Source organism: Anabrus simplex, chromosome 3 (genome assembly GCF_040414725.1).
Source record: "Anabrus simplex isolate iqAnaSimp1 chromosome 3, ASM4041472v1, whole genome shotgun sequence".
In the NCBI taxonomy this organism is placed as follows: Eukaryota; Metazoa; Arthropoda; class Insecta; order Orthoptera; family Tettigoniidae; genus Anabrus; species Anabrus simplex.
Window position 1 is genome coordinate 186,978,352 of NC_090267.1, and position 26,914 is coordinate 187,005,265.

Below are 26,914 nucleotides of genomic sequence, written 5' to 3' on the forward strand. Positions count from 1 at the left end.
TGTATTTCTGCCGGCAGTTTCCCTGTATTTGCTTCAGATTCCGCTATTGTGATAGTTAATTCTTCCATTTTGTACGGGTTAGGCCAATTGAACTTAGTTCCTTTGTTGAGTATGTTCATTTCATTTTCAGAAAAATTGGTGTCTGATAAATTAATTGTCGCGGGGTTGTTTATCTTTAAAGGAATTGAATCATTTTTTCCATTAACGGTTAACTTTTTTTGATCTTCTGTTAGGTGTTTTAGTTTGTTTTCTAGAGTTTTTTGCTTTCTGTCTAAGATGTTTGAGAGTTTTTCAATAGTATGTCGTTGAATGGAGCTCCAGTCTAAAGGCGATGTAAAATGGGATATACTTAAGTGTGCTTTGTAGAGCTGTAAGTTTAGTAGCGATTTTTTTCTGTACAGTAACTTTAATTAGTTTTTTAGCCATATTTTGTTTACTCTGTTTTGGGTGTCAAGAGATTTTGAACTTGATATGTTCTTTCTGTGGGTAGACCTTAAGAATTTCGGTATTACACCGCACCTTAAACATTCTTTCAAAAACCAGATATCTTTAGCTATCTTACTGACTTTAACCTTGAGGTTAATATACCTGTTTGTCTTAGTTTTTGCCTGGTTGGCTATCACATTACATGGAACTAATCTCATTATTAGACCCGTATTGAACTATGCTATGATATACTAACAATTTGTTGGTTATTTTGATCCACCTTTTCAATACAAATTACAGTTTGTGTTGTTAAGTTGTAATGTTACAACACTAATTTACCGGGACATGTTTCGCTTTTATTCACAAGCATCATCAGCCTATACAATTGCCTCAAGGTTTGTCATATTTGGGTTGTTGTTACAAATTTCATTACATTGAATGTAAATCTAATTTTAGTGATAACAATATTTAAAACAAGAATAATATACACATTAAAAATTATGACAATATGATTTGCAATATTAAAATGGATTAACTCTTAATTCTAAAACACATTGACGTCCAAAACACAGTTTTAACAATTTGAAAATTTGGCTAAAAATTGTTTGCAATGTTAAAATAAAATTGATTGAACTATAATTTGGCATTAAAATTTGAGTCATAAATATAAATATTGGATGTTAATATATAGGAGCCATAGTTTCTGAAGTGCGTTGGTTTCTAGAATACAGTAACATTTCAGTATTGAGAATTTTAGTTAAGAATAATTGTGCTCTCTAAATAATGTTATTTGAAAAGACTGTAATTTTGCATTATGCGTGATTAGTCATGATGATGATCTAGAATTGAAGTCTTGAGTTTGTTGGAAAATGGCTTCTAGATTTGATGAGGCTTGCTGCTGAAGTTTGGCAATTTGATCAGAGGAAGTATTGACATATTTAATTCTTGTTTGTAGCGACCAGACTCTCCGTTGGAAGTTGATTGTTTTGATGTAAGTTATGGTTAAAAGGGGCTTCAATCCATTTTTTGAGTACCGGTATCTGATTATGTTTCTTTCGATTTATGGAATGGAAGAATCATCTGGAACAAATGGAAATGAACTTAAGTAATATTGTGTGTGTGTGTGTGTGTGTGTGTGTGTGTGTGTGTGTGTGTGTGTGTGTGTGTGTGTGTGTGTGTGTGTGTGTGCGCGCGCGCGCGCGTGCGTGCGTGCGTGCGTGCGTGCGTGCGTGCGTGCGTGCGTGTGTGTGTGTGTGTGTGTGTTTTTTTTTTTTTTGTGCTTATAATGTGAGTGTTGATGTTGCATTATCACTTACCCCTTTGTCTGCTGCTACAGAATCTTGTGGGCCTTATTGCGTTACTGTGACCATTGTCTGTTATGGCTCTACTCCTTGTGTTGTACGTATAAAAGAGCTGTTGTGAAGGGCGGGTACTGGGTTGAGGGGAAGAGATGTTGGGCGTGGCGTTTGCTATTGACGTGCTACGTGGTGGGGAATTCTTATCTGTTGTCGAGGTGGGGGTATAGGACGATCCTGCAGGTGGGCCGTTAAGCTTTGGCATGTTATGTGGAGGGGGACTTTTTTGCGTTGCCGAAATGGTTTCAGTTGTGAGTGTATTTAGATTGAATATTTTAAAGAATTTGCTTTTATCTGATTTGAGATTTCGTAATAATGTTGGTAACTGCTCTATTAACGGACTTTTTATTTCGACCGCGTCATTCAAGTTTTTTCCCTTATTAAAGTATTGATCCAAATAAATATATATGTTGTCGAATTCTGTCATTAGCTTCCCCTTTTCGATTCTATTTGTTACCGTGGTTTGGTGGTTCAGCAGAGGTGAAAGAAGGTGCTGGGATGAATAGGTCTCAATATACGAAATTAAAGTTAATTTAAAATTTAACAAGGTTATATTTTCTTTTCAAGATCAAGAAATAACAAATATAACAGGTACTTAGTAGCCTAGCAACAAATCGAGAATGTACAATTACAGTTGTTACAGAATTTGGGCTCCGAGAGCCAGACACACAATTCTTGAGCAATTAGCCCAACATTAGCCAAATACCAGGTTTGACAAAGGGGCAGAAAACCCCAATCATGCCCAGGAGCACTTGCTCCCTATAACTCAGTAAAGCCTGCTCGAGGCACACATAAACCGCTTTAAGAAAGAGCAACCCACTCTCAAAGTTCAAGCCTATCAAAGGCCACACCAAACTCCACCTTCAAGCTGACCTCCAAGCACATGAAATGAGGGGTAAAAATACCCAACCTACTGAGGCCTACTCAATAAAGAAACAGGACAATTACATGGCCTCCAAAATACCAACTTGAGAAGAGGCGAAAATGCACTCCTAATACATTTCTTTAAAACCTATTTGGCATTAGGCCGCTTATGCAAGGGCTAATCCCATACTAAAGAGGTGACTTATATAAGAAAATAATTTATATTACATTAGGAAGGGAAGAAACGGTTGTGAAAATAAGTTCACCTCAAAGCAATAGGAGTGGGAGCTCGAGAGGGTTAAGCACACTCTATCCCAATATGTAGTTTAAAGAGACAGAATCTATACCAAGTGTCTTTTACATTTTAGAGGAAAGTTACATGGTAAAAGGTATCGAACCTGGCCTGAGAGTTGAACTGCTGAGCTAGCAAGAAAATAAGTTATTAAAAGGTCATTACCTTATTGATGAACTGCTGCCCGACGAAAGAGGCGCTTCCCGCCCCCTGCTACATAATTTACACAATGATAGATGTTACTGAAGTGGCCCGGAGACCCAAAAAATCAGCAGTTTATATACCCTCGTGGAACATTCGAGACCTTTCATGAATGATTACGACCCGCCCACAAAATTTTATTGGATAACAGCAAAAACTAATACACCAGACGAAGAAGAAACACCTTATTGGTGGAAAATTAATTACAGAAATTCCTGATTGGCTACATACAAAACAGGCGGAAAGAAATAATTATATTGCCAACTCTCAAACCACAGAACAAAATTTAGCAAAAACAAAACTTATGAATGTTAAATTTCTTCCGGATTGTTCATTCCTTTACACCAGAGAGCGTTATCAGTTTTGGTAGAGACATCTGTTAGAGAATGTTCAAAGTTTTTGCTATGGAGCAGACAAACATGAATCGAAATTGACATAGTTCAGAACACTTCAAAATTTACAGTAGAGACATCTTCTGATAAACTTTAGAATTAACATGGTTGTTAGAGTTCAGGCTTCCTCCAGTAGAGGAGTTTCAACTGGCGCAAAGTTTGAATTAGCGGAGCAGAGGTGTACCGCCCGGTACAGACCTCTCCCCCCAAAGGACCCTCCAAGGGGTAACACAGAAGAACACCAGATTCTGTCTTAAAACAAGGTCCAAGTTATGATGTTGATATAGAAATTAATTGCAGGAGGATTTACAAACAAGTTTCTTAAATTGGTTGGATCCAGTTTCAAAATTCTTTGTAGTAACTTTGATGTAATGTCTTTATGCTTGTAGTAGTTGAATTCATAATGAAAACTTTTAATTCTTGAAAAGAAAAAAAAATTTTTTATGTCCACCAAATATTGCAATTGAATTCCAAAAATGTAGTAATTGTTGATATGAAATGTCCATGTGACTGATTAAGTACATTCAATGTTGATTAAGTTTGACGGCCAGACCAGCCGCCGCTGCTTGTGTCCAGAGGAGGCCGCTTGGACCCCTCAAGTACCCTGAGATACCGCTCGCCCGCACCATGAGAGGAGTAGTGGAGTTGAAGCACGCCGTGCCCGCGGCAAACATACAGGTCGCGGGCAAGTTGCAGGTTGTGCGCCGCACATCAGCCGTGGCCGGGAGGAGGACTCCGGCTCGCCGTACACTGGTTGGCCTCACTGGAGAGGGGCGGGCCCGTACCCCCCCTCAGTGGCGGTACGGCACCGCGCGGCTGCGGGGGCACTGAAACATTCAAATCTCGGCGACAGAATTTTGTTGGACCAGAATGATTTTAGGGTACAGTCTTTGTGGTGAGGTTGAGGGGCCAGCGGCGTGGAGGTTTGTTTTTCATTTCACTGAGCCACTTTTTTATGTGAGCAAGAGACGGGAGCATGGTAATGGCCATGGCAAGGACAGGATGGCAGTTTAACTGTTCGGGGAAGGTTTTACAATAAATACTTAAATACAAAGAACCAGATACCAAGGGCAGAAGGCCTTAAAATGAACCCCCCCCCCCAAAAAAATATAACCTTCTGAATACTTCCAAAATGTTAAAACAAATATACAATCAGCTACATTAGCGCGGAAGTTACACAGGTTTCACCTGCGACAGGTGAACCCTAAATATCCTCTCGGTGGCTGGATTGCTTAATAACAACGTAACCGGCATGAGAAAATCTAGGATTATGCACGGCCCATGAAATCTGGGGGCAAGCTTGCCCGCGGGAACAAAATTTTTGACCATCACCTGGTCACCTACCTTCAAATTGGTGGGTCTCCGTCCACGATCATATCTGTCCCTAACCTTTTCATGAGACACTTTAAGATTGGCTTTAGCCTTCTTCCAAAGATCTTTAATATTATCTGGATCTATTGTCTCGGGTAGAATGTCACTCAGAGACCAGAGGTTAGAGAGCGGCGTGTTGGGAACAAACTTGAACATTAAAGAAGCTGGAGTAAACTTATGAGATTCATGAACCGCCGAATTCAAAGCAAAAGCTAACCAATGCAAGGACGTGTCCCACCTAGAATGATCATCGTGATGATAGGCAATCAGCGCCGACCTCAGATTACGATTAACCCGTTCAGCCAGAGATGGTTGAGGATAATAAACCGAAGTTGTCACATGAGATATGGACAGATCAGGTGAATGCTTTAGCATTGTCGGATACAATATATTGACACGGACCAAAAGAAGCGAAAATGGAATTTAAACAAGTGATGGTGGACTGGGCGGTAGCCAGTTTAGTCGGAAATAACCAAGAAAATCTTGTAAAACCATCTACACATACAAGGATGAACTTGTTGGCATTCCCCTTTGACTGGGGAAGGGTCCTACGTAATCGACGTAGAGACGTTCCATGGGGCGCGACGCTTGATGAGAAGACAAAAGGCCTACCTTGGTGGACATGGTTGGTTTACTAAGCAAACAAGATTTACAAGCTTTAACTAGTTCACGAATTTCACCGTCCATACCCTTCCAGATAAACATTTCCCGGATCTTTTCCCGGGTTTTGAAGATGCCTAAATGCCCCCCTAACGGGGTCTCATGATAGTACTTGAAGATCATTGGCACAAGAACGGCTGGAACCACTACCTTCATCTTCTTATCATGCCTCGATGGGCAACATAGAACACCATTCCTCAAGACATAAGGGACAACATGTTCCCCAGAAGAAAGGGTTTCCATGATCGGAGCCAGCGTCGGATCTTCACGTTGATATTTCTCAAGATCCCTAAAGAGAATGGGAGCATCTGTTAAGATGGCATTAACCTCCGATAGTATGGACTCGGGAGGTGATGAACTATCGACCGGTTCATGGGTCTCGACGTCGTTGGAAAACATACGGCTGAGTCCGTCTGCGACAACATTTTCAGTACCTCTGATATGCCTAACGTCAAATTGGAAGGCAGAAATTCGGATGGCCCACCGGGCTATACGACCAGTACGACGCAGCCTACCTAAGACCCAGCTTAAGGCTTGATTATCATTCTCCAGGTCGAATTTGACATGGTCCAGATAGAGACGGAACTTTTCTAAGGCAAATAAGACTGCCAAACCTTCGAGCTCATAGATGGAATACTTGGCTTCTTGAGCCGATAGAGTCCTAGATGCATAGGCGATGGGTCGCTTCCCTAGTTCAGTCTCTTGAAGAAGGACTGCAGCTACCGCCGCCGACGACGCGTCGGTTTGGACGATGAATTTCTTCGAGAAATCTGGCATAGCAAGGACAGGGGCATTACAGTGAGCTAATTTCAGGTCTTCAAAAGCGGCTTGTTGCGAAGGCCCCCACTCAAATTTTATGCCTTTCCTACGAAGAAGGTTCAAGGGCGCCGCTCTATTAGTGAAGTTAGGAATAAATTTCCTGAAGAAATTCACCATACCAATGAACCTGGCAATACCTTTGATGTACTTGGGAGGTTTGAAATCACGGATGGCCTGTGTTCTAGAGTGATCGACTGCAACCCCATCGGGTGACATAATATGCCCTAGGAATGACATAGAGGGTTTAACGAAGGCGACCTTGGACAATTTCACAGTTAACCAAGCTTTACGAAGGCGATTGAGAACTTCTTTCAGATGATCTAGATGTTCATTTAAAGATAAAAATTTCATTGTTCCGTATTGAAATTATTGATGTAGCTACGTTTCTTTCTTTTGAGTATTGAATAGGTTGAACCTCCTTTCCAGTTATTTAATTTTTAACATCTAGATGTTCTTCGAATGTTTCCGAAAATACGACATCATCCAGATAGTGGTACAAATACTCAAATTTGATGTCGGAGAAGACCCTATCTAGCAGTCTGGTAAGTACGGCTGCTCCCGTGGGGAGCCCGAAAGGCACGCGGTTGTATTCATACAGATTCCAATCCGTGGCAAATGCTGTGAGATGTTTCGATTCTTCAGCCAGAGGAATTTGATTATAGGCCTGATTCAGATCCAAGATGGTGAAGAACTTAGCTTTACGAAACCATGAAAAACAAGAATGAAGGTCAGGAAGGGGCGCAGATTGTAACACCACCTTCCGATTGAGAGCCCTATAATCAATGACAGGCCTGAAGCCACCTTGGGGTTTCGGGACTAGAAAAATAGGCGAAGAATACGCCGACTTAAAGGGCCGAATGATACCATCCTTTAACATTTTAGGTGGAGATAGCCTATAAGGTGGAAAACAAACAGGAATCGAATCCGTGACCTCAATTTTGTATTCAATAAGGTCAGTAACACCAAGGGTATCAGAGAACACCTCTGGAAACGACTGACACAACTTACGAATACTATCAGCCTGCTCCTCAGGTAGATGTCTAAGATCTAACAACATCTCATCCTGGGTAGGCGAAACCGATGAACATGACACGGAACTACATTTAAGTAAAGGGATTTTACAATTAGAAGCAAATTTGAATGTGCACGACTTGCTCTGAAGATCGAGCACTAGACCAGCATGGGACATGAAGTCTGCTCCCAGTATAATGGGGCAAGACAAGTGCTTTGCCACGAACAATTTAACTTTCCAAGTAAATTTAGAAATACGAATTTTGGCATTTAAGGAACCTAAAATTTCTAAAGGAGAAGAATTAGCCGAAACATTTTGAACCAAAGTCGAACAAAAATCAGGAAATTTGCAAACTGTTTTCAATTTAGAGTACCATTCAGCTGAAATGATAGAACAAACACTGCCAGAGTCTAATAGAGCTGTTACAGGTTCATTATTCACCTCAATTTTAAGAAAAGGTACAGGTGCGGGGGAATCCGCTGCAATCCTAAGACATTCCTTAGGGCCTTCAAAAGATAAATTGGAAGCGTGAGTTTTCCCTGAGATTTTGGTATGTTTACTTAGGGCTGAGCCTCGAGAAGAAGGGTTCGCCGACTCAGCTGAAGCCACTAGTCACTTATTATTATTGGCATTGGTGGAAGTTGCACCAGAAGTTGAGCAGGAGGGGGTGCTATTAGAATTTGGGCAATTCTTGGCGATATGGGAAAACGCGCTGCATTTAAAACAGCCTCAAGATGAACTGGCTCCATTATTTGTCCTACTTGATCTGATCAATGGACATTTGTTGCGAAGATGGTCAGGCGACCCGCAAGCGTAACATTTACGGGCAGGACGGTTCGGCGAGGAGGAAGCCGAAAACTACTAGAGGATGGAGGGGGTTCTTTCGCGACACGCAGTGTATTGGCGTATCTAACTCCTTCGGCTGAGACAGCCATAGCCTCAAGCTCAGCGAAGGTTTGCGGACGCGACGCAAAACACAAGTATGATCTGTAAGGTGGTGAAATACCTTCTACAATATCCTGAACAATTTGATCTTCAGGAAAATGAAGAGCAACACCCTTGTATAAAATTTGATGTCCTGGATGAAGTCGGCAAGACTTTCGTCCAGACGCTGTACCTGATAGTAGTGTTTTTGAATAAGCGATGACCTAGCTCGAGCCGGAATGAAGTTTGCGAGAAGGTGTGCATGAAAGTCTTCAATAGATGACTGTTCAGCAATTGCCCTGACTATTTTGTCTGAGAGAACACCAATTGCATAGGAATAAATGATCTGCAAAATTTGACACGGAGAAAGAGAAAAAACAAGGGCATGATCCTGAAATTCAACTAAAAACCTTAAGAATGAAATAACTTCACTGGTAGAGTTAACCGAAAACTTAGAAATACCTCTGAGCAACATTGCTAATGGATGAGGCAAGCTGCTGAACCCGGGTGACATAGTAGGTAAAGGTTTAAGTGGCAAAGAAGCTAATTCAGAACGTACATTCTTCAATGAGGTACGTCGTTCAGATTCATGGTCTAATGGGGCAGAGGTTTGTTGAACTCCTACCGATTTAGTACTTTCTTCCCCGGTGGGAGAACGGTCCTCGCTGACTGCGTTTACCGTAGCGGGTTGGTCGGTTTTGGAAGGAACTTCCCCAGTTAACAATTGGGTAACCTTACTGGACAATTCAGAAAGGTTTTCAAGAACCACACTAGCTTCCTTCCTCTGAATGTCATTCAACTTCAGAGACAACAGATCGTTAACTCTATTAGAAAAATGAAATAACATGGCTTGTACACGTTTAATTTGATTAGGAGAAGGGTCATTTTCTTCAAAAAAACTAACTACAGATGCTAGCTCAGTAGTATTATCCGTGATCGTGGAGAGAGAGTCGTCAATTTCTTTCTCTCCCAAAGTGGGGATGGAAATGGGCAAATCAAGGGACTCTCTAAGCTTATTTGAGTCTACCGCAACCGTGCCTCCAGATTGCACATTTCTAATTGTTAATTCATAGATCAACTCCTCCTTGCGCAAATAGTTGAGATGGAGGACATCGCAAGGGCCGGGCATGATGACAGAACAATTTTGAGAAAAAAAAAAACGAAAAATCAAAAAATTCCAGCAAATGAGAAAATTGTTAAGAGTTCGAAAGCAAAGCAATGTTTAGCCGTCAAAAGGGGCTAAATTGAGACCCATTCAACCACGCTCTGCTACCACTTGTTACCGTGGTTTGGTGGATCAGCAGAGGTGAAAGAAGGTGCTGGGATGAATAGGTCTCAATATACGAAATTAAAGTTAATTTAAAATTTAACAAGGTTATATTTTCTTTTCAAGATCAAGAAATAACAAATATAACAGGTACTTAGTAGCCTAGCAACAAATCGAGAATGTACAATTACAGTTGTTACAGGATTTGGGCTCCGAGAGCCAGACACACAATTCTTGAGCAATTAGCCCAACATTAGCCAAATACCAGGTTTGACAAAGGGGCAGAAAACCCCAATCATGCCCAGGAGCACTTGCTCCCTATAACTCAGTAAAGCCTGCTCGAGGCACACATAAACCGCTTTAAGAAAGAGCAACCCGCTCTCAAAGTTCAAGCCTATCAAAGGCCACACCAAACTCCACCTTCAAGCTGACCTCAAAGCACATGAAAACAGGGGTAAAAATACCCAACCTACTGAGGCCTACTCAATAAAGAAACAGGACAATTACATGGCCTCCAAAATACCAACTTGAGAAGAGGCGAAAATGCACTCCTAATACATTTCTTTAAAACCTATTTGGCATTAGGCCGCTTATGCAAGGGCTAATCCCATACTAAAGAGGTGACTTATATAAGAAAATAATTTTGTATTATATTAGGAAGGGAAGAAACGGTTGTGAAAATAAGTTCACCTCAAAGCAATAGGAGTGGGAGCTCGAGAGGGTTAAGCACTCTCTATCCCAATATGTAGTTTAAAGAGATAGAATCTATACCAAGTGTCTTTTACATTTTAGAGGAAAGTTATATGGTAAAAGGTATCGAACCTGGCCCGAGAGTTAAACTGCTGAGCTAGCAAAAAAATAAGTTATTAAAAGGCCATTACCTTATTGATGAACTGCTGCCCGACGAAAGAGGCGCTTCCCGCCCCCTGCTACATAATTTACACAATGATAGATGTTACTGAAGTGGCCCGGAGACCCAAAAATCAGCAGTTTATATACCCTCGTGGAACATTCGAGACCTTTCATGAATGATTACGACCCGCCCACAAAATTTTATTGGATAACAGCAAAAACTAATACACCAGACGAAGAAGAAACACCTTATTGGTGGAAAATTAATTACAGAAATTCCTGATTGGCTACATACAAAACGGGCGGAAAGAAAGGATTATATTGCCAACTCTCAAACCACAGAACAAAATTTAGCAAAAACAAAACTTATGAATGTTAAATTTCTTCCGGATTGTTCATTCCTTTACACCAGAGAGCGTTATCAGTTTTGGTAGAGACATCTGTTAGAGAATGTTCAAAGTTCTTGCTATGGAGCAGACAAACACGAATCGAAATTGACATAGTTCAGAACACTTCAAAATTTACAGTAGAGACATCTTCTGATAAACTTTAGAATTAACATGGTTGTTAGAGTTCAGGCTTCCTCCAGTAGAGGAGTTTCAACTGGCGCAAAGTTTGAATTAGCGGAGCGGAGGTGTACCGCCCGGTACACTTTTGATTATTGTAAGGTCTTTGTCTATTGAGGTGTAATGATGGCCGGTTTCTTTCATATGATTACTCATTGCGGAGTATTTATTGTGTTTTAAGGCATTAAAGTGTTCCATGTATCTGGTTAGGAAACTGCATCCAGTTTGGCCAACATATGAAGATTTGCACTGTGCGCATGTTAGTCTGTATATTCCGGAGCCTTGAAATTTGTTATTGTAGGCATTTACTGTGTTATGGTTAAAAAATAAGTTTTTGTTAGTGTTATATGTTTTAAAGGCTATTTGCATATCTCTTTTTTTGAGTGGGTTTGCTATTTGGTGAATCTTTGAACTGGTGTAAGTGAAGGTTGCGTATTTGGACTTTTTAGTCTTTTCCGGCGTGAGGTTTGTGGCTATTTTGAGCTTTACTTTGTTGATGATTCGATTTACTATGTCTGCTTTATATCCATTGGCTAGTGCTAGTTCTTTTATAAAATTTATTTCTTTTGTAAAATTCGCGGGTGATAAGGGTATTTTGTAGGCTCTGTAGACCATACTGAAAAAGGTTGCTTGTTTGTGGGATTTGGGGTGGAGTGAGTAATTTCTTATTGTTATTGGCGTGTGTGTTGGTTTTCTGTATATCTGATAATCAAATTTAGATTTTAAGCGTGTTACAGTAACATCTAAATAATTCAATGAGTTGTTTTTTCGTCTTCTTTGGTAAATTTTACATATCTATCGATGTTGTTTAAAAATTCAAGGATTTTTTCGCTGTTATTTTTTTGGTTGTCTGTTAGTACAAATGTATCGTCAACAAATCTCAGCCAAAGACAGATTTCTTCTATGTTTGGTTTTATAATGCTATGTTCTATGTTATCCATATAAATATCCGCTAATATTCCCGAGCTGGGGTCACCCATGGCTAAACTTAATTGGTGGTAAATTTTATTGTTAAAGGTGAAATAGTTATTATTTAGTACGAATTTAAGTAGTATAATAAATTCATCTACTTCTAGCTTAAGTTGCTATATTTGGAAAGGTTTTAATAATTTCGATCGTTTCTTTAATGGGGATATTTGAATACATATTGGAAATGTCAAACGAGCTCATTCTATGGTGGGGTTGTAAGTTGAAGTTTTTTAATCTTTCGCGAAATTCAATTGAGTTTTTAATTGAGGACTTACTCTGGAACTTATAATGCTTTTTGAGGAACTGATGTATAAATTTTGATATTTTATATGTTGGGCTATTTCTGCTGTTTGTAATTGCTCGAATGGGTGTATTGTTTTTGTGTACTTTAGGTAGTGCCTTTGCCTTGGGTAATGATGGGTTCATGTTGACCATTTTTTGTTGTTCTTGCTCGTTAAATAAACAAATTGAATTTTTAAGGATTCTTTTTAGATTCCTTTGAATTCTAGAGATCGGGTCTTTATTTACTATAGTGTAAGATTCATTAGAAAAGAATTCTTCGTTTTTTTTGATGTAGTCACTTTTATTTATTAGGACTATTGTTTCGCCTTTATCTGCCTTAGGGCCGGTTCTACCACCTACTGGTAAAGTAGTGCGTAATTTGCCCTCTGCGTAAAAGGATGTTTCCGTCCGACCACTCCCAGGTAGCGCTATCGGCAGCATAAATCGTCATTACCCGGCGCGTATTTTCTCGGCCACTTCGAGGGCCCGATAAGACTTTACCTGCCGGGCAAGTTCTGAGAGCTGAACATTATTAGCTGTATTTCTGGTGATGTGCAACTCAAATTAGCTTAGTATTCTGAAGAAAGCAGTATACTGTAACAGTGATCGATATTGTATTGCAGGATTTTGAACATTAATGCTTCCCTTTAGTTGCAACGGTCACACCAGCCTCTCACATCGGTAGCGCAGGGAACACATTTTATACGTCAAGCTTTCGTAAAGAAACTCTAAAAGGATGTAAAATCAAAATCTATTTGGAAATCATTTCAAAATGGGCTTTAATTTTCTACTTTTTCAGTTTTCGGACACGAGATATATATTACTGTATGTATCCTACCTAACCCAAGCGTTTTCGTAGCGTAGTGGTTAACACGTACGCTTCGTAATACGAAGTGCGGAGGTTCGAGTCTTTATTATGACGAATCTTTTTTATTTCCATTATTAGAGTTGTGTTAATCTGTATGCCTCTTTTCATACGTTCTTATCACAATATTATGTCTACTAGGAAAATTGCTTTATATGTATGCTACCTATAGCAAGTGATGTTATGATTAATAGCATATAGGACTGTCGCCCAGGTAGCAGATTCCCTATTAGTTGTTTACATAGGCTTGTAAATTATTTCGAAGAAATTGGAAACTATTCCATTTCCGAATTCCTCTTCCTATGAATGGATATTTACCCCGATTAGTTCTTTAACAGTACCTTCGAACTTTATCTTCATAAAGTTAAAAATTAAAATGAAATGCTTTATCAATAAATGGAAGCATCTGGAACTACACGAGGTCACAGAACTAGTTGCAAATAGAGCATCGCGGAGATACTTAATCAATTCACAGAAGCCTGCAGATAGAATGCTCAAAGGCAATAAGTCCGTAAAGAAGATGTGTGTATATACGTATATGGAAGCGCGTAAAAGAGAGTTAAGAACAACGGCAGGGAACGAAAATACACTTTAAAATGTAAATTAGAAATACGATGAAAACCTGCGTACCTTCTATTACTGAGCGAGCGACTTGACCAGTCTACTACAAGAATATCTTTCAAAAACGCTGCCTTGTATGGCAGGTTATAACTGGCGTAAGAAAATGCAATCTCGAGATTTTAATCCCAATTAGGTATTGATATTGAAGAACATAGATTAAAATCACGAAAGCTTGACATGAATCGTCCATAACTCTTAAGACTCCCCTTATTAGGCTTTTTGGTGATAATCACCAGACGCAAGCACAGGGAAATAAGACAATCGAAATGGGTTTCATGCATCTGACGATAGATAGCACCACACTCGAAAGCGAGAAATCGCTGAAAATCAGTCTAGCCAACTTCGTATATCGGTGTCTAGCTCCGGGTAGCTACCTAGCGCTTGCGCGGAGGTGGTTGGACGCAAGCCAAAGTACCAGCCGATTTACACCTCCAGGTAGTTTACCTCCCGGGCAGCTGCCAGCCACTTTACCAGCAGATGGTAGAACCGGCCCTTAGTCACGATAATGTCGTTATCTTTTATTTTTGTCTTTAAATCTTTTATTTGTTTTAGGATGGTCTGGTCGGAATTAGTTTTCATTTCTTTTACTAAACTTGGAAGTTTCTTTTTTACTTCCTATTTAATGTCATTTTGTATTTCTGCCGGCAGTTTCCCTGTATTTGCTTCAGATTCCGCTATTGTGATATTTAATTCTTCCATTTTGTACGGGTTAGGCCAATTGAACTTAGTTCCTTTGTTGAGTATTTTCATTTCATTTTCAGAAAAATTGGTGTCTGATAAATTAATTGTCACGGGGTTGTTTATCTTTAAAGGAATTGAATCATTTTTTCCATTAACGGTTAACTTTTTTTGATCTTCTATTAGGTGTTTTAGTTTGTTTTCTAGAGTTTTTTGCTTTCTGTCTAAGATGTTTGAGAGTTTTTCAATAGTATGTCGTTGAATGGAGCTCCAGTCTAAAGGCGATGTAAAATGGGATATATTTAAGTGTGCTTTGTAGAGCTGTAAGTTAGTAGCGATTTTTTTCTGTACAGTAACTTTAATTCGTTTTTTAGCCATATTTTGTTTACTCTATTTTGGGTGTCAAGAGATTTTGAACTTGATATGTTCTTTCTGTGGGTAGACCTTAAGAATTTCGGTATTACACCGCACCTTAAACATTCTTTCAAAAACCAGATATCTTTAGCAATCTTACTGACTTTAACCTTGAGGTTAATATACCTGCTTGTCTTAGTTTTTGCCTGGTTGGCTATCACATTACATGTAACTAATCTCTTTATTAGACCCGTATTGAACTATGCTATGATATACTAACAATTTGTTGGTTATTTTGATCCACCTTTTCAATACAAATTACAGTTTGTGTTGCTAAGTTGTAATGTTACAACACTAATTTACCGGGACATGTTTCGCTTTTATTCACAAGCATCATCAGCCTATACAATTGCCTCAAGGTTTGTCATATTTGGGTTGTTGTTACAAATTTCATTACATTGAATGTAAATCTAATTTTAGTGATAACAATATTTAAAACAAAAATAATATACACATTAAAAATTATGACAACATGATTTGCAATGTTAAAATGGATTAACTCTTAATTCTAAAACACATTGACATCCAAAACACAGTTTTTACAATTTGAAAATTTGGCTAAAAATTGTTTGCAATGTTAAAATAAAATTGATTGAACTATAATTTGGCATTAAAATTTGAGTCATAAATATAAATATTGGATGTTAATATATAGGAGCCATAGTTTCTGAAGTGCGTTGGTTCCTAGAATACAGTAACATTTCAGTATTGAGAATTTTAGTTAAGAATTGTGCTCTCTAAATAATGTTATTTGAAAAGACTGTAATTTTGCATTATGTGTGATTAGTCATAGTCACAGTAACACAATAAGGCCCACAAGATTCTGTAGCAGCAGACAAAGGGGGAAGTGATAATGCAACATCAACACTCACATTATAAGCACAACACATACATACAATATTACTTAAGTTCATTTCCATTTGTTCCAGATGATTCTTCCATTCCATAAATCGAAAGAAACATAATCAGATACCGGTACTCAAAATTTGGATTGAAGCCCCTTTTAACCATAACTTACATCAAAACAATCAACTTCCAACGGAGAGTCTGGTCGCTACAAACAAGAATTAAATATGTCAATACTTCCTCTGATCATATTGCCAAACTTCAGCAGCAAGCCTCATCAAATCTAGAAGCCATTTTCCAACGAACTCAAGACTTCAATTCTAGATTATCATCATGACTAATCACGCATAATGCAAAATTACAGTCTTTTCAAATAACATTATTTAGAGAGCACAATTCTTAACTAAAATTCTCAATACTGAAATGTTACTGTATTCTAGAAACCAACGCACTTCAGAAACTATGGCTTCTATATATTAACATCCAATATTTATATTTATGACTCAAATTTTAATGTCAAATTATAGTTGAATCAATTTTATTTTAACATTGCAAACAATTTTTAGCCAAATTTTCAAATTGTTAAAACTGTGTTTTGGACGTCAATGTGTTTTAGAATTAAGAGTTAATCCATTTTAACATTGCAAATCATATTGTCATAATTTTTAATGTGCATATTATTCTTGTTTTAAATATTGTTATCACTAAAATTAGATTTACATTCAATGTAATGAAATTTGTAACAACAACCCAAATATGACAAACCTTGAGGCAATTGTATAGGCTGATGATGCTTGTGAATAAAAGCGAAACATGTCCCGGTAAATTAGTGTTGTAACATTACAACTTAGCAACACAAACTGTAATTTGTATTGAAAAGGTGGATCAAAATAACCAACAAATTGTTAGTATATCATAGCATAGTTCAATACGGGTCTAATAATGAGATTAGTTACATGTAACGCTTTGCTGATGTCGAAAAATACTACGCAGCCCGAAATCTTTTTCATTACAGCTTTTCGTAAAATGCCATCAATAATATTCACGTTAATGAAAGAGCCAGGGGTCATGACAAAACCTCTTTGGAACTGGTTCAAAGGGATGTATTCCCTTACAATTTTATCAAGGATCTTACTTAATATGCGCTGAATAATGGTGCAAATACTAATCGGTCTCTATTTGGACAGATCATTCTCTTCACCGCCTTTATGTATAAGAACAGTTCTCGCTGCCTTGAGAACCTCAGGAATGAACCCACTTTCAAATATTCTTCTGATGATATGGGCTAAAATATTAGCAGCAAGTGGATCATAAGCAGATTTTAATAAAACCTTATCCAGACCTGGGCTAGTGTCAATTGCTATGCTCTTGATAATAGAGTAAACTAACTCTTGAGATATTGAAATTGTATCGTCTAAGGTATCATTCGTATAATCAATATAGGAGTCTCTCATACAGTCATTAGGAGTTTCAAATCTGTTCCAAAAATATCCTTCAACAACATCTTTCTCTAGTTTCAAATTATTTTGCCACTTAAATTTTTTTCTAATTGCTTTCCTCCTTTGGTAAAAATATTCGTATTGAGTCAGAACATACTTGAATTTAGCTTTACGATGTTCACGATCATTCTTAGAGGATCTCTGTGGGTTACTGGAGGTTTTATATTGTCGGTTGTTATTTTTGTAAGTGCCACATTTACGAAGGCCTTTGCTGGCCTTTGTTTACAGTGCACTATGTCTTCTGGTATAGGCTAGAGCAATTTTGTTACTTTCATAGATCATCTCTGTCTTATCCTAGGCTTTGACAATATGAAAGTGACTGAGGTATGAGGGATGCTAATACAGTAATGCCAATTCCTTATGCAGCCAGTCCCTGCTATGAATGGTGTGAAAATGTTGCTCTTAGGGTCGGTTGATGCATTTCAGTGGTCTTGGCAGACTGATATGTGATAGCAACTCTGGCTCGGTGAGGAAAGCAACGGGAAACTACCTCACTCCTCATTTCCCTATTACGCCTCTTCAGTGATGCCTAGGCCATCTATGACAGCTGATGGCAGAGCTGTTGAGGATCCCACCAGCGGAAGTGCTGACGGACTGAACATACATACATACGTTTACGAGCTTCAATATATCTAGTAACTGGACTCTTTGGACCTGGCAGTAGGTCTGTAGCTGTGGCAAGGAAGTTTACAAAATTAGTGACTTGTTCATTGAATTCAGCATTATTCAATTCATGCTGAAAAATACCTAGCCATTTACTCAGTTCGTCGTGGTAATGTTTAATTTTTTGCTCTCTTTGATCAGAGGTTATTTCCAACTTCGTTGACTGACCATTTTTACTAGAAATAGGAATAAGATCTGAATATGGAATCTTAGACTGGCTAGGTGTGGTCATAGATGGATTCAACAAGCAGGCTCTGTATTGCTCTGGGTGTGATTTACTTATATGTATCTTAAGGCCTTTATACATTTGCCTGCAAAATTGACATTGTGTTTTGTTATCAGTGGTACTCTTATTGGTGTCATTTGTAGTCATAGTACAGGATGTATAACCTAGATAATATAGATTATATTTGTCAATGATGATAATTTATTAGGCCTATGGACACTATTACTATGAAACTGTAGAATATATCAGAAAGTAGGGATGTGTAAAATATTAGGTCTTATAAATGCAAACAATGAATTGAAGATATCATAGTAGGATATTTAAAGAGAGTTAAAAGATGGCAAGAAGAGAGAAACAAAAAATATGGAGAACATAGCCTAATTCAGACGTTGAATGATTAATGGACACAGAACATTCATATGATAACAACCTTAGTAATTTGTTGGAATTACCGCCTAGATGGCGTTGGTTTATCTTTAGCTTCTCTGTATAAACCTAAAGCTACTGGACATATAAATCAACGCTGAATAATAAAAATCAAAGTGGCTGTCGTCTTGGCAAAAATTCAGCTCACTTATTTAGCGAAAATTTTCTATAATGGGAGCACAGGTATGATAGATAACATCAACTGGGGCACTATACACCTCAATACGCCACACAATACCTGAATCAGCCTATAAATAAGCACAATTCAGCGTGTTAAACCACTAATGCCACCCACTTGGATTAGGAAGGTTTCCATCATGGCCTTGTACCATGGTTTCAAGAGAGACATTATTGACATAGTTCCATAATAAACAAACACTGATGCCCACAATGTTCTGTACACACTGTAATATCCTACAGCACTGCATAAAAATTCATACAAAGAAAAACTGCTAAGTAAATCTGTGACTGCAGGTAGATTTTAGGGATGGGAGTACAGTATGAAAAAGTTCTTGCAGTTTCCTCGTTAATGATTGGCTCACTTTTGAAGTACATACCCAGAGTCCACGTGGAGTCTGTCATTTACAAGGCAAATATGATGTTGGTTCAGCCATCTGACCTCAGACAACTGTATATCTGGTTATTGTTGGTGGGTGGTATTCCTTAATGATGGAGTCAGTGGTCATTAACGAGGGAATTGCAAGAACTATACACAATGAAAACAAGAGCCTGGAACAGGTGGGTGGTGGTGGTGATGATTATTGTTTTAAGAGGAAATACAAGGAAACCATCCTCTGCATAACACTAATCAGAGAGAAAAAATAGAAGGGACCCGACACTTCGAAAAATGAAGTTATTGGCCAGAAGAAGGCAAGGGTCATAAAGGGTGTGAAAATGAAAGTTTCCTTAGGCCTCAAGTGCTCTACTACCGTCGGGGTCAGAAAAGAACAAGAGTTGACCACGGGAGATCGGATATGATAGATGAAAGTGAGGAGCCTGGTACAAGTAAGTGGAAACAATGCCAGCACTCAGCTAAGGGCCTCTTGGTCGCCAACACATGCTCCCAAGTTGAGAGCCCTTGGGGTAAGCCTGGGACAGGGCACTACTTCCTGGAATTTAACGGACAAGCTTGACTAACCTTGCACTCCTTTCTAAACCTTTCTAATCCCAACACTCTGGCTTGCAATATACTGGTATTGGCATTGTAGGCTAAATTTCATGATTTTGCCTCTCAATCTCGCTGAGTGTTACTTCAAATTACCCAAACAATAATTAAATAACAGAAGATTTTTTAAACATTGCTTTGTATAGGAATGTCAAGTGACCATGCAAAAAGTGTGAATTATTCATGATTTTCAATTTAAAATGTTTGAATTAACCATGTTAGATTGTATTTCAGTTAACATCCTTATTTGTCCAGCTCCTTGGCTGAATGGCCTTGAGCATTGAGACCTTCGATTCAGAGGGTCCTGGGTTCGATTACTGGCTGGGTCGGGGATTTTAACTGCATATGGTTAATTCCTACGACTTGGAGACTGGGTGTTTGTCTTAATACACTTCTCTTCATATACACACAATACACCACATTATCAGCTGCCACAGAAACATGTAATAGTGAATACATCCCTACATATAGGGTGGGTGTCAGGAAGGGCATCTGACCATGAAACAGGGCCAAGTCCACTTATATGTCAGTTTGCACCCATGACCCCATCTAGCTATGGGAAAAGTGGCGGAGGAATAATATATTATTGTTTCTGTCACATTCCTAATTTTTGTTAAAATTGGTTTACTATACTATTGTGAATTTTAATTTTCTCATTATTCTCAAATATACCCTGTTCTTGAGAAGAAGAAACTGTAATAATGGTATTGGTGGTATGGGCATGGGATTTGCAGAGATTTCAAAAGCCAGCTGAAAAAGTTTGGAGCATCTTATTTAGGATTAATTTTTCTCTGTGTTTCTCAAGGAAAGTATGATTACAAATGTAGTCTATGCCAGAAGGAGTTTCCATCCCAAGCTAAATTGAATGCTCACATGTACGTACACTGTGAGCCACGATTTGAATGTGAACTCTGTGGAAGGAAGTTCATTCGCAAGGATGCACTGCTGATTCATCGTAGAACTCACACAGGGGAGAGGCCATTCCAGTGCACTGTTTGTTCTAAAACTTTCCCATCAGCTTCGAACCTTAGATTACATGAACAGGTGAGTGTTAAATAGTTATCAAGCATGAATATCGGACCATCCCTTATACAGTGGACATGTTATAAATCTGCCGCTAAGTAGCTGTAGCCTTTGTAAAAATTTGAACGACCATCATCGCTGCTATTTCATTTCAGATGATATTTCCTGTGAAGTTGGAGCTCAAGACTACAGTATGGTCGAACTTACACTATGATATAATTTTGAGGATGTTTATGTAGAGGCTAAAATAATGTCATTCTCTCTCCACTCTCTTCCGGGAAGCAGTGACATTGCACAGCGGAAGAGTTATAACATAGGCACCGTATATATATTTTGGGAAACCTATTTGTATGGAGTTGGCAGTTATAAAGGTGCCCAGATTAAAAGCAGATAATGTTCTTTAATCTAATTATTAGATACTAACAAATTATAGATTACAAAATTTGTAGTTTTGAAGATTCTTGACTTTTATGTGCAGTTGAAAATGTTAAGTTGTATAGTTTGGAAATAAATAAGGAATTTAGTATTCTTTTTTTCCCATTTTGAAAATATAGATGTGTAATACAGTAAATTTTGTTTTTCCTGTCATCAGCTCTGTTTTTAGAATAAAATTGTTTCTTGTTAAGACATGTATTGGTATGTATTATTTTCCAAATGGCTATTTTGTTTGCTGAAAATTTGTTTTATAAATCTGTTTGTTGACTGTCTTAATTGGCCTCTGCAGCTACTCTCAATAATTCTTCATTTTGTTGTTATGATGTTCATTTCTTGCAGATAGAAAGCATTTCTGTGTTGCCAAATATTATTATATCTGAACCTGCCTGCTGAAGAAACATATCCAAACATTCTCATTTTGGATTGCCAATTCCTTCTTTTTTCTCTTACCTGATACTGCATTTGTTTGTTGGAAGAGCAGATCTATTATTGTTTTCCTGATTTCTCTTCACAGTCATTCACATCTTGTTTAGTTGGTCAGAAATTTGTTCAGAAGCCCTGGGTTTTAGTGTTGTCTAGTTAGAATTTATATAACAACTTGGTCTTTTCAGCTGATCAACTCTTTCCTGATATAGGGTTGGTGATGAGGTGAGATGAAATTATACGGCATGATTGTATGACTGGGTGCCGTTCCTAATGCCAATCTCATTCAAGGAGCTATTGAAGACTAAAGAAGACAGAAGGAATCGGCTGTGGCCTATTAATAAGAACTGTCTTGGCATTTGCCTTGAAGTGAAAATGGGAAACCTCAGAAAACCATTGTCAGGACAGTCAGTGGTGGAAATTGAACCCACTCATTTCCTGAATGTAGAGTATGGCTTCATAGCCATAGCACATTAACATGTGTAGCCACTCCTCAGAGTATTAATCAACATAAAATGAATTTCTGAATTGACTTGATGGGTGATCAATTTAATCAGTGTAAACACACTCATTAGGTACAAATGAAACATAATACCATAAGTGACTTTGTGACACTTTAAAACAGGGGTCGAAAAATACCGGGCGCCCAGTCGCCATGGCACCTGAAATTTTTTACCTGGCGCCTGAATTTTCAAATTTGGTTTTGAAAGTTTATTTTTTGAAATCCGGAGTTCCCTTACATGTACGTTCCCACCACTTTACAAAGTAACAAGTCGTGTGGTGGTTCACGTATTTTTTCCTGTAGCTCATATATTCTAATATGTGCAATAAATTTTTGAGTGCTTTTGGCAGTCTTGAATTCTGTATTTGCTCTTTGTACCTTGGAACTGGATGTTTCAGTTCTGCGCGGGAGCTGCCTAACGGTCATGGGAGATATCGTTGTAACCCGTCAAACAAGTACCTACCCTTTCATGTGGACATATCGTAACACATCGAGTTCCATTACAGATGATCAGCTATCGGTAGCTGAGTTCAGAGATCAGACCAGAGTTGTGGAGAAATGCAGAGAACTTCTACGTGAAATAATTCCACAGACACTACATTACCGCCTTCCCGTGACTAGCCGTTCCTCAACTATTGCCGCTGAAGCAGTGCTGATAAATTCCCGTGGAATTCATTCTTTGCATTTAGAGCATACGGAATGACATGCTTATCAATTCTTGTATTTTCACCGAACAATATTTATACTTAATTTAATTACAGCATCTTAGTATTGAACGGTTTGCACTTTATAAATACGGTTGTTTTTATTCATGTGCGTTTATGGAAAATTGGTAACATAGCATCAGACATGGAAGCCCGCGAACTCGGAAGCCATTTATCGCTGGTGTATTTTACGTTTCTGTGCTATACTTAGAAAATTGGCAAAATGAAACGAACAAAACCACACAAACTGACTGAAGCGAGTAAAAAACAGTATACTCTTTCAGATTTCTTCGTATGTAGGGCCCGTAAATGTAACACAAAGTGATACAGAAGCGAGTGAATGTGAGAAAACACTTGATGGAAGTGCCGATTGTAGTGTTCAAGACGACAGTGACCAGCATGACATTTAAGTTGTTCAAGACAATAATAGGTCAAACATTAAAAATACGTTGAAATTTCAATTTTCAGGCAAACGGAAATTTCAGCACTTTTAGCAAAGTGCGTAAAGAAAATGAATGCTAATATGTTACAGCATATGAATGCATTGTTCATGGCATCTTATCATACTGCAAAAAAAAACAGACCCTACACTGATTTTGAAGGTTTGTTTGCATTGTTAAGCAATTTGAATGTTACTGATTCAGAGAAGTATGTGAATGACACAATGCAGAGAATTTATTTTCATACAATGCCTCACATCTTCATGAAGATTTTATATGTGACATTAAGGAAAGTTCATGTCAATATCTTACTCGATGGTTCAACAGATACTGGTGATGATGAGGAGCTGATACTTTACATTCCTTTTTTCAAATAAGGTGAGTTTCTATTGTGTCATTGGAGGATGCAACAAGTGATAGCTATATGGAGGCTCTAGAAACAGAATTGCTTCAGTTAGGGCTTGGAGAACTCTTTACGGTACAAACCTAATAGGTACAGGGACTGATGGAACACCATGTGTGATTGGTGTCCGTAATGGTCTGTTTACAAAAATATCTGAAAAAATTGAGAACTTGGTAAAATGTTCATTGTGTTACACAGCAACTCCAACTCATTGTTCTTCACTTACTGAAAAATGTGAAACTGAAAAATCATTGATGAAATTGATTCTATACTCAGGAAACTATATATGTTTTATCGACATTCGCCAAAACGACTTCGCGAACTGAAGAAAATTTTGGAGTTGCTGGAATGTGTAATATCTAAATTGAAGTACTTACACCAAGTTAGTTGGGTAGCAAGCAAATTAAATGCTTTGCATGCACTTGTCAAAGACTGGGAATGCCTAGTGGTGCATTTAGAGAATATTTCTGAAAGGAAAGGTGAAGACGGAATCACAGCTAAAGGTTTTCTAAAGAAGATCAAGGACTTCAAATTTGTCATCATAATTCACTTCTTGTATGACTATTCGAGTATATTCAAAAGACTTTCACTTGTATTTCTGAGGCATGTTCTGATTTTAAGTCAGATAAGAGTGCATGCAAATAATGCAATTAATTCATTGCAGCAACTTCACAACACCAAGGGCCCAATGGCAGAAAAGTTTTTTCTGCTATAACACTTTCAGGAGTTTTTAGTGGAATACACTTATCAGATGTATTTAAAGTTAAAAATTTCATTGTTCTGTATTGAAGAATTTTACAGTTAAAATTGAAATAATTGATAAAGAGATTCAACCTATTCAATACAAAAGAATAAGAAATGTAGTGAATTACATTCTTATTTAATAATAAGTAGAAGTGGTACCGGTTTCGACCCTAGTCCAGGTCATCATCAGCCGATTAAAACATGAAAAACAATGCATAGGAAAAGGAGATAAAAGATCAAGTACACTCCAGATCAGTAGAAGAGGCGATATAAAAATGAACGGGGGTAGACACTGTAAAATTCAGAAGAAGTAAAATGTAAGTCACTTAAAAGAAAACAGTGCGTAATTTTCTGAGCGGCAGTATGGCACACGCAGTGTTAGGCAAAGTCTTATAATGTTTATGAATAGCGGAGAATGGTTAAATGAGCTAGTTTTTAAACACTGTCAGGCACAAAGTCATATCATAATCGAACACATACGAAGATCCATAATTGTGCAGGAGTTGAAGATGAGTAGATCTATTGAAGTAACTTGCCAGCTCCCAGTGATCAGCGCGATATATTTAACATCAGGCACTGTGGTTTCAAACGCCAAAGTAAAATGAATAGCTTGATGATCGAGTAATTTTCTTCGGTTGTGGGAAAGTAAGTATATAGATAAATATAATATAATTCAATATAATTGAGTAAGTAATTGTGCTCCTATAGAATTCTAAGAACAGTTGACGTGAAAAAAAAATCATAAACAAAGGCCCCCTCTTAAACACTACTTGAAAATTGCTTTATTCACCTTGATCAATACTTCAACCCTAATTTCAATTTAAATGACATTTCTGAAAAACCCAACATCCTTTTCAACTTCCTAATTCTTCTTCTCAAAAATTCTAAATTTCAAAACCCCAATTCTATTTTCTATGCCTTACAAAGTTCCTACCCACATTTTCTACCTCCAATAACCCACCCTCCTAACCCACCCTAAACTACCCCTCCTTCATCTCCCTATCTTATCCTTCCTCAACACCATTTAACTTCAATTTCTTTTATTCTTCTCTTATTCCACTATTCCTCTTCCTCTATTAATTTATTCTATCTTTTCTTTAAAAAAAAAAATCAATTCCACCTTCATTTCGGTTCTTCTCATTCATACTTAACTCCTGCCTTGCACCGATTTCGACTACTTCAATCATGACCTGAATTTTTTATGTTTTAAAAAATTGCGCACTGTGCATATACATTTTCATTTGTTTCCGGTATTGCGCTTTTCACTATATTTTTTTCTCTTCACAATTGGTTATTCTGACCAATAAAAATGAATTTCCATAAATGGGCGTATGGACAATACATTCTAGAGGTTTCAATTGTGAAACGCAGCAATTTCATGATCGAAGTGGCAAATACAGGGTGCTACAAAGGTTAGTTACAACAAGCACACTACTGGAGATCTCCAATACTAAAATTAATGTCTTTCTTCCATCACTCATAATGTTTAAATAGGCCTAAATATAAATGTCATTCTTGTGAGTCCTAAACAATTCTTATCAATATTTTTACATAAATTCACAACAAAAAAAAAAAAAAGATGAATATTTGACTTCTTCAAGAATGTCTTAGTTCTTGCAATGGTGATTTTACAAACAATTTTTACATAATTTCACAAAAAAACACAAATATTTCATTGACTTCTTCGAAAATGTCTTAGTTTTTACAATGGCGATTTTACAGAATTTAGTATTACATCCACGTTATGAACTTCTCACTACCGACGAGAATGTTTTAGACAATAAAAAAAATGAAAAATTCCCTTTCCTTGTAGAATTGTTAGGCATCCCCTCTCTTACCCCTCTACCACCTTCTGTACAAACATGTCCTGCGACCACGCACGTATACAGCTGTCAGTACAACTGATAGCCATGAGTGAGTCAGCTGGAGGAAGGAAGCAAGGGGTGAGTACGTTATCACATCATGTTTTTTTCATATTTTTTCCCTCCTTTTTCTAGATTTCAGACAATATAGTCATGCACAGTATTTCTTAACTTCTTTTGAGAAATACATGGTTCAAATCTGTCAAATGAAAACACAAGAAATCCCCTTTGCTTCACAGGAAGTAAGTCTGTTGATAAATTCCACATTTTTATAACAGTTTTTGCACAAGATCTAAAAATAAGTTGTTTGAAGGAAGGCATTCTAATGTTCAAGACTAGTATGAAGAATACATAGCAGCATGTACAAGTGTAATTTTATTACCAACAAGTTATTTTAAAAATAAGAAGTGAAATACTCCTGAAGAAAAATATCAGTTCATAAGGCCTTTATCCCAATGTGTTTTTAATAGAAGTGTTTGTTAATTGTGGAGTGTTTTAAGATCTATTCTTTATGTTAATTTTAATCTTACAAAGATAATGCGGTGATGATGTCCACATAAGGATGAAACTTGTCCTGCAAAAATTATGAGATTATCGAAATGAAATAATCAAAGGATTATTTGTTGCAGAGAAAAAGTGGATCATAGCATAATTTCTTTATTATAATCATACTACCTACTCAACAAGCGCATCGGCATAGTTATGCAACAGTGTGACTTAGGT

General features: G+C 37.7%; 1 protein-coding gene across 6 annotated transcripts in view; it reads left to right on the top strand.

The window, feature by feature from the left end:
- The window catches only part of LOC136866135 (gastrula zinc finger protein XlCGF58.1), a 154,901-nt gene that overhangs the window by 90,028 nt on the left and 37,959 nt on the right, over positions 1–26,914 (top strand). For all 6 annotated transcript variants that reach the window (XM_067142834.2, XM_067142835.2, XM_067142837.2 and 3 more), the window contains one exon: positions 20,461–20,699. In XM_067142834.2, the coding sequence (XP_066998935.2) occupies positions 20,461–20,699 (239 nt within the window). The remainder of the gene's footprint in view (positions 1–20,460; positions 20,700–26,914) is intronic.